At 39.6% G+C, this 14,687-nt stretch overlaps 1 protein-coding gene across 2 annotated transcripts in view; it reads left to right on the top strand.

The window, feature by feature from the left end:
* Positions 1 to 280: 280 nt before the first annotated feature.
* The window catches only part of FAM204A (family with sequence similarity 204 member A), a 23,700-nt gene continuing 9,293 nt past the window's right edge, over positions 281 to 14,687 (top strand). The window contains exons 1-6 of one of the 2 annotated variants that reach the window (XM_087823979.1): positions 281 to 356; positions 6,545 to 6,789; positions 7,282 to 7,369; positions 7,492 to 7,522; positions 7,702 to 7,801; positions 9,711 to 9,800. In XM_087823979.1, coding sequence (XP_087680105.1) covers positions 281 to 356; positions 6,545 to 6,789; positions 7,282 to 7,369; positions 7,492 to 7,522; positions 7,702 to 7,801; positions 9,711 to 9,800 — 630 coding nt within the window. Of the gene's footprint in view, positions 357 to 780; positions 877 to 6,544; positions 6,790 to 7,281; positions 7,370 to 7,491; positions 7,523 to 7,701; positions 7,802 to 9,710; positions 9,801 to 14,687 lie in introns of those variants that run through there. The other variant, XM_016206337.2, reaches the window with a different exon arrangement.

The raw sequence follows: 14,687 nt of genomic DNA, 5'->3' as shown, positions 1-14,687 counted from the left end.
GCCCCGCGCGAACCGAGAGGCGGCGGCAGCGGGAGAGCGAGCGGCCGCGCTCCCGGCGGGGCCTGCAGAGCGGGGCGGCGACCCTCTCTCCTCGGGAGCGGGCTCAGGTCGAGGTCTAAGCCAGCACCGGCGCAGGCGGGAGATGGACAAACAACAAAGCCCGGAGGGACGGCCAGAAGAACGAGGGAAAACAGTGAGGGACAAGAAGCGGAAGGAAACCGAGCGCGGCCGGTTGCCATGGCGACCGCCGGGCCAGAACCGCCGCAGCCCATTGGCTGGGATGCCGGAGCCAATGAGAAGGCGCGATGTTGGCGGGGTCTTAAGATGGCTGCCGGGCGGCTGGCTCCGGGCCGGTGGTGAGTAGGGCTGCTTGTGGGGCTGGCTGCCGGGCGGCTCGGTCTCCGGCGTGAGGGCTCGGGGAGGGCCCGGTGCGGGGAGACAGGGAGCCAGTGTGGGCGGCCGCGCAGCCTTTCGGCCGAGCCGCCCTGGCCCGGCCCACGGGAGCGTCGGCGGGGCCGGCCTCGGACTCGCCCGGAAGGGGCGTCGCGGCGCCTTTCCCAGCCTGTGGGTTGGAGAGGGGTCGAGTCCTCCGTCCCACCCCGGCCCCGGTGAGAGGGGCGAGGAGGCTTCCGATGATGGAAACGGGCTCCTGCTACAGTTGCTGAGGCCCGGGACAGAGCTGAGGTTAATGGGAGTGTCAGCGGGCTAGACGTCCCGTGCCGGAACCTTCGGCGCCTAGTGCTGGGCCCGGGACGGGAATCCCGGTTGGGGACCGGAGGGTGACACCGGCTGCGACAGCCTGCGGAGTTCCGGGTTGTGCGGCCGAGGGGCCGGGGTGAAGCTTTCTCGAGCCACCCTCTGACAGTCTTGAACCTCGTAAGTATTTTCGCAGCGGCATCCGACCTAAAAGGAGCCCCGGAATGTTGCTGCCTAACTGTAAAGCTTTCTTGGGTCTAAGTGTTTTCCACGGCTGGACTAAACAGACAGTCTCTTTAAAACTAAAACATGTGCATGCTTGCAAAATCCTGCTAAATACATTAATAGCTTATCTGGGTGATCGGATTGGTAACTTAAACCCGAAGGCAGGCCTGTGATCCACTTGTACTTTCTGCCTTTTTGAGAAGAGGGAACACGTTTATTTCATAAAAGTAAATATGATGTTTTACATTAATGTTGATAGTACCTGTTTAAAAGTATTTTAGTTAGGTAACTTACTCCAAGTCACAGAAACTGATTATCGTGTAAATTACTTAACATCCTCTTTAGGTTTACTATTATTAGACAAGTAAGGTTAAATTCATATCAGTCAGGGTTCAGCTTCCTGTGATTATTCCTAATTGAATACCGAATGTGGGAAATAAGGCAGCGTCATTTGATGAAAAAGGAATTGAAATTCTGGAATATTAGAGACAGGAGACATTTACTCATTAAACTGCTGGGATTATATCTTTTGGGTTTTGGTTATAGGCAAGCTGACTGGTTGCTCACAAAAATGACAGTATTACCTGAATGTGACTTTCATTTTTGCAGTTTAGTGTATCATCTTACATAGCTTTCTGCACTTAAACAGTGATGAAGAAATTTTCTTTATCAAATTTTAGCAAGTCTGGGATTATAGGCTAGAGTCATTCTTCAGACACACTTTCAAATCTTTGTCTCCAAGTATATATTAGTAATTAAAACTCTGTCCTCGTATAAGTTTATAATTTGAAGCTATAGAGTTCCATTTTTGTAAAATAAGTGGATCATGGTACATTACACAAGTCAGTTGCCTTATTTGTAAAAGGTAATTTTCCTAGTGGAAGTATGGTTGTGAGATTAATGGTGAATCAGTACCTGTCACATTGTTTGTATACTATGTATAGCAGTTACCTGCTTTGTTTCCTTTTTCTGGTTCTGTTCTGCCATAACTGGGGTTTTCTTCCCTTTGTCTAGATTATCTTTGAGATGTCCTGTGTGAAGTGCAGAGTCTAACTGAAACTGTCAATCTTGGCTGTGGCAGCTAGGTTGAGGAGAGAGCCTTATCTACTGGGGTATTGGGGTTTAATCACTATTGCGTCTGACTGGGAGAGAAGGAGTGTTGCAGCAAAGTGAGCTGATAGAATATTTGGGCACATACACTATTAAGATCCATAAAGAAACATTTTAAAGCTGCAAGACATGCCAGAGATCATCTGATCAGACCTCCATAGTTATAGTTTCAGAATAGAGACCCAGGCAAAATGCAGTATCTTGCCCACAATTATGTTGCTCAGAACTGGAAACCTGTCTTCAACTTTCAAAACCAAGTCTTTTCCTGTTCTACCAGCTGTTCCCAATCCTTTCACAACCTAAAACCCTCTTTATTATCATTTGATATCTCCATGGGTACCATATTTTGAAAGATTGTGTCTACTAAAGTATATTCATTAGTTTTTAAAAAAAATAAGAATCAGGTCTGTAGCTACAAGTCAGAACCTCTGGTCAAGGAATATGTGGTGAAGGATAATGCGTCATTGAGTTTTAGTTTCATCTAAAGGTGGATGTTATTGTTTGAGGGGAAAATACGTTGTGCTTTTTGACTATTGAAATTAGCTTAGAGACCTCCATTACTATCTTCATAAAACTTTTAAAAAACTTAGATTAGGAATTGCTGAACTGTGTCATGTTCTTGATGCATTGCTGTCTGCCCAAGTGTGCTAATAAATAGTGACTGTGGTAGGTTTTCAAGGGCAAAAGAAAACCCAGCCAGTCAACCTAGAATGATACATAAATATTTTCAGTGCATAGTCAATTGTACCAGTCCAGGACTAAAGATGTGTTCTGTGTAGTATACACAGAATTTTTTATTTTATTTTTATTTTTTTTATTTTTAAATATATCTTTATTGATTTCAGAGAGAGGAAAGGAGAGGGAGAGAGAGAGATAGAAACATCAATGATGAGAGAGTCATTGATCAAGCCCGCAACCAGGCATGTGCCCTGACCGGGAATCGAACCCTGATCACCTGGATCCTAGGTCAACGCTCAACCACTGAGCCACGCCCGGCCTGGCACACAGAATATTTTAAAAGAATAATTGTGGAATGAGAAAAACACCTTAACTTCAGAAGTAGAGTGTGTATGAAATGAAGAAAGTGATATTCAAAATTATAGGCTAAAAAGGGCTTCTGAATAATACACATCTTTTTGGGGCAAAATGATTAAATTAAAAATTATTTGAGTTACAGGCTAAAAACTGAAAGGTTATGTATTAATATATGGACTTGTATAGACCTGGCTAGAATCCACACACAAAAACCTTAAGTTTCTAGTTCTCTGATATACCATGTCTCTTAGGAATGGCTGAGTAATTTTCACATTTAAAGGGTAATTTGGAGTGATCCACTTTAAAATAAAGGAATATGCTCTGAAAGGTATGACATAAGAGACACTCCAAAGAAATAGAGAATCAGAATAGCCAAAATGGAAATAACATGAGGCCTAACACAGTACAGTTGGAAATGTTTGAAAGGCATGTATATGCCACGAATAGAAAGATGGTGTTTTCAAACATGAGCCCAAAGCATGTCACAAAGCAGCCATTCCATATTGGCTGATTTACAGTTGAGCTTCTGCTCATGTGGGCTGCTCTACTTTGTAGGCTCATCAGTGAGTTATCTGTGTTTATTAGAAGCCATTGTGTTTAGGTTGCTCTTGTATGTAGGTGTTTTGTATGTTTTTTTAAACAGTTACAGGAGAATGGCATATTAAAGGTGTTTAGTAATTGAGTTCTGAAACATACCTTATTTTATGGATTTGGATGTAGAGCGCACTTTTAAAAGTTCTTTTAATTATTTCATTTTCTGTGGGCACACATAAGGAATCATACCAGCCAGTGCCACACTGAGGACAGTTCTTAATGCCACATCAGCAAAAGCTAAAAACATGATTTTGAGAAAATCCAAAAAAAAAAACCCAATCAAAAAGAGATAACTGCTTGAGGGCTGATGTGGAAAGGCATGTCCTCTCCAGGGCAACCTAGAAGCACATTTGGGTGCCCAAAGCATAGACTGCCCTGTAGAGGCGCTAAAGTCGTGGTCCAGTGGAAGAACTGGGCCTATCTGAGAGGCACATGCCTTTCATGAGCAGCTACAACTGAAGTCTGGACTGAGTAGTACTTTGCTGCTGATGGACAGAAGCTTGCCGCGTGTGTAGAATATCAGCTCCATGAAGTTAGGCCTTTTTGCCTGTTTTGTACACTGCTGTCCCATGTCTTCAAGAGTGCCTGACACACAGTGGGCATGCAAAAGATGCTGTGATAAGGGAAAAGAAACAGTGGTTTCAGTTATAGAAGAACCCCAGTTATGCTAAGAAAGCTAAATTTGAAATTTGTTACTATGCTTAAATCCTGAAGCGGATAATGAGCCCAAAGGTATATTATATACCAGTGTCAAAGTCATGTTGGAGCTTCTTATTGCTCCCCTCTCCCTGCTTTTCATAACAGTAGAAATACTTTCATTAATAGCATAACATCTGTTTTTTAATATTGACGTATTTATCTCAAGATGACCTCCATTCCAACTTGTAAAATCCTCAGGCCTGGTTTAGGGGTGCATCCAGGTTTTATGGGGCCTGGAGCCTATATAATTTTGGGTCTCTTTAAAAAAAAAAAAAAAGAATACATATTCTAAATAGAAAATTAGGTAGAGTGTTCTGTGCAAATGAGCCTTGAAGCTTAAGCTCCATTATCTTCAGGTAATTTGCTTTTGGTTTTATTGCTCCATTCAGAAAACCAGACACCAACATTTTTTATAGAAACTTTGTCAGCCTGTGGAAGTCAGGAAAGTAAATGATTTGTACCAGTTGTTAAGTGACTGCATGTCAAACATGAGAAACTTCAAAACTACCCTATGAATGCTGCCACCCGTAATAGAAGTGATCAAAACGTAGTACATAGCCACAGAAATAATAATAGCAAAAAGAACTTAGCATTCATCGAGCCCCTGGAACCTCCTAACACTGTTGAGTGTTTTCATGGCTTATTTCGTTTGATCCTCAGAATAACCCTGTATGCAGCATAATTATCCCTGTATTACAGATGAAAAAACTGAGGTGTTAAAAAATGATTTCCACATACCACTAGTATATGGTAGAGACAGGATTACATTTGGAACAGTTAGATGTCAGAGCCCTTCCTCTTAAAAAGCCAAGAGAATATGTTGGTGAGGATGTTTTGTGAGCTAACAATTGATAAGTCTGGACCAAAGTGGCAGAAAGTAAGCTCTGATTCTTTGGACCTGGGAGGAGGTCCTTAAAGACATCAGGAATTCATTATTCAGTTACGGGAAAGCCCATGATGTCTTTGTCTCAGTGATAATGGTGATTTTGTTACTAGGGTAATTACAACAGGGGGCAGAAAACTCAGCAAAAAAGATTCCCATTCTTCCATTTTATTCCTTCATGTTGATAGTAATTCATGAGCAGTACAACCACTTCTCTGTTTTGGGCATCTTTTAAACAAACTGGTTTTGGCTCAATATGTATGCTAAATTAGACTGTGCCATGGAGATTAATAGTGAAAATGTACTCGGTTATCTTAATTTGAGCAAATTGATTACAACTCCAATTTTTAAAATTATTTTTATTAAACTTAACAATAGCTGATGGTTTTCTCTATCAGTGGGTTGTATATTAATGCTGAATATTATTCTGAACTTTAACATTAGTTTCCCCAATACAGTATTGTTATTCAGAAAAAGCTATATGTTTTTGTTAAAATGTTAAGATTATACTCCATTTAATATTATTTTAGCAAATAGTATTAAATTTTAAACTAGGATATCCTTTTTACCATCACACTTTCTCAAGCTACTTGTTTGTGTACAGCTTAAAATTTTTTTCGAATAATTGTTTTCCTGCCCCTTAGACCCCTGAACATTTTATACATTCAAATACAGGTGAAATATTCAATTTAGTTGTCTTCTCTAGTTGTTGTAGCTTGAAATATAGTATTATAGTTCTTAAATGACCTGCAGTGTATATTGTTAGGCTCTTAACATTCTTTTTTAAAAAATTTTTTAAAACTTAAATATGTTTCTTATTGATTTCAGAGAGAGAAAGGGAGAGAGAGAAACATCGGTGAGAGTCATTGGTTGGCTGCCTCCTGCACGCCTCCTGCTGGGAATTGAGCCCACAACCTGGGCATGTGCCCTGACCGGGAATTGAACAGTGACCTCCCAGTTCGTAGGTTGATGCTCAACCATTCTTGAGCAATGGATACTTTTACTGGATTTTCTTTTTTTAGGCAAAATTAAGTGTATGATAGAGAATCAAGGTCCTGTTTTCTTTATGTGTCTGGTAACAACTTGCCAAACTGCTTTACACTTTTTATTTGTATAAGCAAAGATTTTATTTATATAAGCATATTTTAATATGGAGGGTATATTCCATTACAGATTTTTAAAAAGTGTAGAGGGTTTTTCCCAAACTATAGGTGTAAGTATTGGGCTTCTGGGTGTCGTTAATGGCTTTAGAATTCCTCACATGCCTCCTGTGAATGGCTGCATTTGTCCCCTTCCCTTCAGAAGGAAAGATGTGGAGCGGGCTCCTACCTCCTGGCCTAAGCGAAGACGATGCGTTCAGTTCTGAAGGTGAAGACACCCTAGAGAACTCTGGACTGAACCTACAGGAAGACAGAGAAGATGGGACCATCACAGAGACGGAGACCTCACATTCCCCTGCGGATGGACCAAAAACTGAAGCAGAGGCAAATGCAAATGCAAATGCATATGAACAGTGTCCTTCTGGAATCCCCATACATGTGTGGAATGTAGGTTTTCCCTGATGTGTTCCTATTAAAGCCTGTTTTACATGCTCATGTGTGTATGTTCTTAGGAGATAATAGGCAGGAAAGATTCACTCAATTCTTTTTTTACCCTGGGGGTCTGTGGTCAGTCCACTGGCCACTCAATTACTTGCTTTCATTTTTGTTCTCTTTTTCATAAAAAGAGAAACATTTGGTAGGATTAGCTGCTTTGCCTAGCACGGTACAGGAGGAATTTCTATCTTAATTTTATTTTTTTGTTATCTATGAGTCATTTAATTTTACTGTCAGATTATCAGATTGACTTTTAGAAATAAAGTAAGATGGAAACTCAGGTTGTGAAAGAGTCTTGGAGAATGGAGCATCTCAAGAAGTTAAATTTATATGTTTATAAATACTAGAATATAATTTTTTAATTACTAAGCAAGTTTGCTATTTTGTGAATATGCTTTGCTTCAAAATATATTTGCCTCTTTTTTTTTTTTAACTTTTCTATAGAAATTTCAAGACTTGCATAAAAAACACTCTGACCAGAAAATCTCAGCTTCAAGATTCAGAAGGAAAAAAAGAAAACGCTCCAGAAAAGGTATTTTGTTTTAATTCAGATTAATTAGTGCTAATGTTAAACTGTGAATAATTGAGCTCATTAGTTTTTAATAAATGTAATATTGAAATAACTAAATACTTCACTTTGTGAATTCTTTCCAGGTAAATTGAAGACTGAAGAAGAATCTCATAGGTAGGTGGAATTAAAAATATTTGTCTGTTCTAGACAGTATTTGTAGAATTTATACAAGTAGTTAAACTACTTACCTCTGAAACATAAGAACTAGTTGTAATATCCTAATAACCAATTAAAAACAATAAAAGTAAAAATGAGTACATTTAATGCAAAATGTATTGTCTGTCTGCTTATAGTGAACAGTCCCCAAATGAAACCCATTGGAAGGAACTAACTCAATATTTTGGAGTCAATGACAGATTTGAACCCCCTGTTAAAAAGAAAAAAGTTGAGAAGGTAAGGTCTTTTTTATTGTGTCTTATATTACTCCGTAGGAATTGCTTGTAATTATCCTTGCCTGAAGTAGTTCTCATTAATTCATTAGGAGAAAATGTTAAAATGCCTACTATGTGCCAAACAAGGTGCTAGATAAACAAGTCAATATATAGTTATAAGTCATTAAAAACAAACTGTTAAGAAGGTAATGAACAAGGTATTGTGAAGAAATTCAAATGGAGGCCCTTCTTGAGTTTATTGTGGTCAGAGACCTTTCTCAGAAGATGCCATTTCACTGAGACCTGAAGGATAGCAAGGAACCACCTAAATGAGGAATGCTAGTGCAGAGGTAATAACCTGGATAAAGATCCTAGGGAAGAAAGAGCCCTTCGTCATGGGTCGTTCGAGTAACTGTAAGAAGGTCAGCCTGGCTGGAATGCAGTGAGCCAGGAGGAAGTACAGCATTGCCCTAGTTGGGGCTGAGAGAGCATTCGGGACCCTGTTGTGGAGGGATTTGGGCGCTATTCAAAAGCAGTAAGCGAGTGATACTGTTTTAAGCTGGGTGGTGACATGGTATCCGCTTTGGAAAGATAGAAGACCAATTTGGAGATTTTTATAATCTTTCAAACGAGATTATGAAGCCCTAAGAAGCACAGAAAGGACAAATGAGAGACACTACAAAATAGTTAAACTAAGAGCACAGGATTGGAGGCATTGACGCTAACTAAGGAGTTTATTGGGGGAACTTATTAGGGAGTCAGCTCTAAAGGAGAAGCAGGGTGGGAGTGAGGAGCTTGTTTTTGGGCATCATAAATGTGGAAGACCCTGCCTTCAATCTGAAGATAACTAGCAAGTAGCTGGAGCTGTAGATCTTGATACAGGTGAGAGGCCAGATGTTTTAAATTACATAGAGATCCAAAGCAGCTTAAACAAATAAACTGAAGCCCTAGGATTGAGTTACTGGGCCAATGAGAAGTAAGAAGAGGAGGGGCCACTTACAGAGTCTGCAGGACTGCCTAGTAAAGGTGCTCAAAGGAGACTAAAGATAGGCATTTGGGGAAACGGTTTGAAGAACGGGGATGTAGTCAGCAAAGGTGGTTGAGTAGCAGGACCACAGACGGTGTCCCCTGTGACTGTAGAAGGCTAGGGTTTGAGTTAGGTGACACGGGGCAACTGGTAGAGTGTTTTAGAAGAGGGAGAGGAAATACTAACGTAAGAAATTTGCAGAAAGGAGTTGAGTCATTCCACCTGGCCCCTGATTCAGAATGGGGAGGACAGGCTTGTTTGTAGGGTGAAAGATGGAAAGGGGGGAGAAAATGTAAAGGTCAGAGTTGTGGATAGCATGCAGGTAGATGGGATTATGATGAGCACAGGTGGTGCGGTTGGTCTTGCCAAGGGAGACGATTCTTTCCTGGAGGCAGTAAGGAATGAAGAACAATACGTGAAGATAACTCCTTTTAAGGTGGGCGAGAGGAAGAAAAGACATACAGATCCTTGGTTCTTCTCGTTCCTCCCTTACCCGTGCCTTGGACACCTGTGAAGTAGGGGTAGAGTTAGAATCTGAAAAAGGAGGAGGTAGGGTTGAGGGCATTTGGAAAAAATGGAAAAGACGTGGAACAGCTTCTTAGAGGAATATGGGAATTTTCAAGGGAAGGATTGAGAGCCCACCCAGCTGAGTTTGAAAAATAGCTTTTAGTGAAGCCAGTGAATTGAGTTATTTGATTTTCTCTGACATTGCTGAGACACCTAGATGTCAAAGTAGCAGAAAGAAATGGTTGGGAAAGCCAAAACAAGATAAGGTGTTGAAGGAAATTGAAGGTATTGCTTAGGTCAGTAGTTCTCAAACTAGCGTTGCTACATAGCCTTTGCTAGCAAATGTTTGCTTGCCTTTCTTTCCTGCCTTTAAGTTTTAGATTTTGTTTCTTTCTAGTCGGGCCTTGAAAAGAGCATAGACCAGGCCGTGGAAGAGTGGAATATTGAGAAGGCCGAGGAACTCAGCAACCAGCTAGCTACCCGAGAGGTAAGTCAAACTGATGACACAGTTTCTCATTTCCAGATTTTCTAAAATGGATGTACGTTCCTTTTATGATCATAAGTAAGTTCATTATTCAGATATTTGATCCAAGATTTTCCTTCCTGTCTATTTTCTTCCCTCTTGTTCGGCCATTTATTGCAAAATAAAGTCTAAAACTTATGGTAGAAGTAATCCGTGATTGGTTTTGAACCCTAGATTTTACCTAGTTCAGAGAGCTCTTTGTCCTTTATGATGAAAAGGCCAGTTTTCTTTTTCTGTTTGCATCTTTAACTCAGTTTAACTCTCCCTGAGGGTCCTGTGTGTTGTAGTGTCACATCTCGCAGTGTTTTCCTAACCCTTGTTCCCCAAAATGCTTTCTTCATATTCTGCACTAAAGAATTTAGCCCTAAAGAATTTTCAATTTTTAAAATTTACATAAGTATAGTTTATAGTTTAAAACTAACAGATACTTTGAATATTCTTTTTCCAAGTACACAGGCTTCTGGAAGATTCTGACTTGCACCTTCTGGGGGAATATTCCTCTAATTAGGGATCACTCCAAGGTGTAGCTAGGCAAGGTCACACACAGAGTAGAGGGCTCATATTGGCATACATTTCCTTGTTGCTATTGCTGTTTTGTAGGTGTTTTTGTCCTTTCTAGGACAAAGGCTCTACTGTAGCTTTTATTTTTAGCATATCTCCAGCTCCTTCATTGTATTCTTAAGCTGTAACTGCTCCACGGTGTTTGATTACATGGACAGCATCGTCTGTCGTCTGTGTAAACCGTTGGCCATGTGTACTCTTCTTTCTTACTCACCTGCAGGTGAGCATTTTTTCTAACAGACTAGTGATGAAATTACTATTTTAATAAATTTTTCTGCGGAAATACTATTTCACCCTTATATCATCAGATGTCAAAAACCTACCATTAATGGCTGTTTGTTTTCTATTTTTGGCTTCTGGCCATAAGTAGCTTGTGAGGTTTATATTTTTATGTAGGGAAAAAACCGGAAGTTATCTTTTTTTCCTGAAGCTTAAATGATGCCCTGGGAGAAGACAGGGTCACCTGTGGCCGTGTGTCAGGCAGCAGTTGCATGTTAGCTCCACCTTGTCTGCCTCACCCGTGTTCCTTGTGAGCTTTTCTTTCTCTGCCCTTTGAAGCTGCTTGTGAGAATGTGCAGACGTGTGCCTTAGAGGCCTCAGAAATGTGGTTCCTTGGAGGATATTCGGTTTCTGGTTTTGTGTGTTGCTTTGTCATACTGCTACTTTAGAAGTGGGAATTGTATAATACAGACTAGGTGTTTTCCATTGTAAGGGTGGTTATTTTCTGTCATACTTGGTGACAAATGAGATTGCTATAGAAATACATGGGGTTTTCAGCATTTGCTAGGGTAGTAAACATTTTCTTAAGCGTTCTTTTAACTTCTATACAAATGTAATGCTCTGTCTACTGCACTAAATGAAGTTTATTCAATGTGGGTCAGTGTTTAAAAGAGAAACAATAATTCGGGTCCTATTCTTGTCTCTCTGTAAGTGGAGAGACGTCTGGAAAATGTGTGCTGTTGCAGCACAGCCATTGGAAAGATACCGATGCCGTGTTCATTAAGTGCCTGTGAAGAACAAAGCAGTCAAGATGGAATGCTGGAGCAGATAGTTTAGTTTGAGATTTAATTTTTCATACTTACCCCTTTGCCGTCAAACACCATGGAGATGAGGGATGGGATTTTGAGTAGGTAATGTGAGTTTGGGGCAGAAACCCTTTATAAATTAAATGTATACATGCATGGTAGGTGTCCTTTTGGAAATCAGGTATGTTGGTTTTTAATCAGTAGCGTTTTCTTTTCTCAAGAGGCAGCGACTGGGACCAGCTGATAAAGCCTTTGCTCAGAGGCACAGGTCCCAGAGTTCTTAAAGCCTTTTCTAACCACAATAAGTGAAACTAATTTCTGATGTTTAACATTTATAAGCCTGTGAAACCAATAGGGCAGAACCAGTATTGAGAGAAATGAAGCCAAAAGTAGAACCATGTTTGAGGATGGGCCTTGAAAACATTTCCTCAAAAACATACCAAAATAAGGCTGTCAGTGCCCTGTCATTGTGACACGACAAGTGCACATTTTTCCAGAATCACTTTCCCTGAAGTTAATGGTGACATTAAGGATATACATACTCTGAGCTTCTATATAAACAGGTTCACATATTTGAAGCCTAGATTGTGCTGTTATCTGTGATTTTGGCATGTAGTAATGCGATTACTTTGGGACTCCCTACTTCTTTGTTGTTAACAGTTTTGGAGGAGAGATGAAGTGAAAAATATACTTGGGTTTGTGTCATACTGATGAAACTGTTTAAAAAGTTGTTTTTAAAAATATGTTATTTATACACACACACACACACACACACACACAGAAGTATCTGAGCATATTTGTGGCTCCTTAACCTCAGGCCTGAATTGGAAGTACATCCCATTCATTGATAGTGGTCCTTTGAAAGTGCCATCCTATGGTATTTTTTATAATTTGCAAAGTATTAATATTCACATCAGAGATATTTTAGTTATAATCTGCTGCCATCTTTGCTAAGGCCAAAAACCTTCAATTTGGAGTAATGCTATAAAATGTTTTATAAAGCTTTCTGCTCCAGTGTATGAGTGCAGGCCAAAGGCAATGACTTCCACCATTAGTGCTGTTGGGCATAGTATTGTTTTAGAACCTAATCAAGGTCTCACAAATATAAATGATAAAAAATATGCCATTTTAGTATTACTTTTTGGTAACTATAAAAATGTTACATTGGCAGTAGGAATTAAAGTAAAATTTTTAATTTTTATTAAATTTATTAAATAGACTACTTAAATGTTTGGATTCGAAAATATAGGTAAAATTAATAATGTTGAAATGATAATAGTTTGTTAATGTTTAAATAACAAAGCTAGGAATGGCCTTTTTAAAAAATAGTGTTTCAATTGATTGAGTTATAGTCCTTCCTAGCTAAACAAATTAAGTGTTGTCTAAATTCGGGCAGGTTATTATTTTGTAGCGTAAACTCTGTTTTCAGAGCAGTTTCCTAGAGAATCTGAAGGTGTTCTCATTGAAGAGGATATATATATGCTGAAGAGATAGACTCTGCATTTTGTATTAACATCTAAGAAGTGGTCCTTCATCAGAAATGCTTTGGATGCCAGAGTGCTTACTCTGGCTTTCAAAATTTTTCTAACACAGTTTACTGCTAGGCTTTAGTTTCCCTGCGAGGATTCTGGCTACAGTTCACCCTTTTTATTTTGGTTATTAGTTTTATGTTGATATACATGCCATATTGTCTTGATGAAAATAAGAGCTTGAATTACCCCCCCCCCCCCCCCAATAAAACCCCTTTGCAAATACTGTGATTTTGACAGGTTTAGCTATCAAAGTACCTGGAGCATTATCATATCTAGAGTTCAGAATTGAAACATTTGTTTAAATTTTGGAATAGAGATGCTGCCAAACTTGATAAATTTAAAGGCACTTCCCGTCAGTGCTGTTTTCTGAGCTCTAGCATTTCAGGAGAGGTGTTTGCATCACATACAAAAGAAGCTGAACTGAAAAATGTATTACAGTGAAGGAAATCTTGTGGTACTGAACCCTTTATTCTATAATCCAGAGAGCAGAATTATTTTCTTTCCGTTTTCGTGAATACTTTCTTTGGATAGAGATATCTTAACAACCATGTTTCCAAGGTAAAACAATTCAGATATGAAGTTGAACGTATATTCCAATCAGCTGTTGTAAGAATTTATCAACAGAACCTGTGACCTTAGGAAGGATGGCAGGCCCTTTCCATCTTCTTAATTATTGTGATTTCTAGCCACTGAAGATTGTGTAAACAGAGTAAAAGTGCATTAAATATTACTTATTTGTATATATTAAGAATTTAAAATTAAATATCTCCATTTCAACATTTTATTTTTGTAGAATGAGATTATTTTGTTAATCTAGTACCAGGGATATATAAGAAGAATACAGTATTTCATACAAAGTCATGTAATGCCTGCAGACTCTTCCTAATATAGTTTATGTCCTTCTTTGAAATTGTACTACTCTGCCTTCTATCCTTTATTTTTTTCCTCTTTCCAGTTAGTAGAGCTTAGGACCATTTTCTTCGTGGTACATTTTCAGTGATTAGCAGTGGGAAAGAGTATAGGACACTGGGGAGAGAAAAGCCCTCACTCATTCATAGGGTTCTGCTAGGCGGCGGCTTGATCAGCTACCTGGGGAAGTTGGATTTGCTCTCCCACCAGAGGGGTGTGTGTCTGTTAGGGATCCTCTGGAGCTGACTGGCTTCTATTAGCTTTGGTTATTTCTTAGTGACTTTTTAATTTAAATGTTCCTCTGTATTGTTTTGTAGTCTGCATAGTCTGGGCTGCTTTTAAATGGTGATTTTCATTCTTTTGAAGCCCTGTTCTTAGTTCTTAGAAGTAATTCAGTTACTCTGTCCAGGTGACCAATTAGCACAGTGTGGTGAATAAGCCATTCCCCTGCAGGTAAGGGAGGCCTCATTGAGTCCGTCACCTGAGGTTCAAGATGTGTTCATCCCGTAGCACATTGTGTGCAGCCTTGAAGTTGGAGCATTTTAACATGAGAAGAATGAGAGCCGTACTGAGTGGTGGGTTTTCTCACAGGTTTTAGGTGGGCCCTTAGATCTCGTTGCATTGAGGACATTTGCTTTTAACCTTTGGGGCATGAGTGGATGATCACCTAGAATGGTGTCCCTCGTGCTCTCTTTTCATTACGTTTATCTGTGCTTTTAACAAACCTTAAAAAAAGATTTCAGATGTTACAAGTCTAATTAAAGAGACAGACAAAGCACAGTTTATACTGTAGATTTTTTCTGCAGTTCAATTAATCAGCATGT

The sequence above is a fragment of the Miniopterus natalensis genome, chromosome 14 (assembly GCF_054644295.1).
Source record: "Miniopterus natalensis isolate mMinNat1 chromosome 14, mMinNat1.hap1, whole genome shotgun sequence".
Lineage (NCBI taxonomy): Eukaryota > Metazoa > Chordata > Mammalia > Chiroptera > Miniopteridae > Miniopterus > Miniopterus natalensis.
The sequence above is the reverse complement of the archived record's forward strand: the minus strand, read 5'-3'. Positions and strand labels throughout refer to the sequence as shown.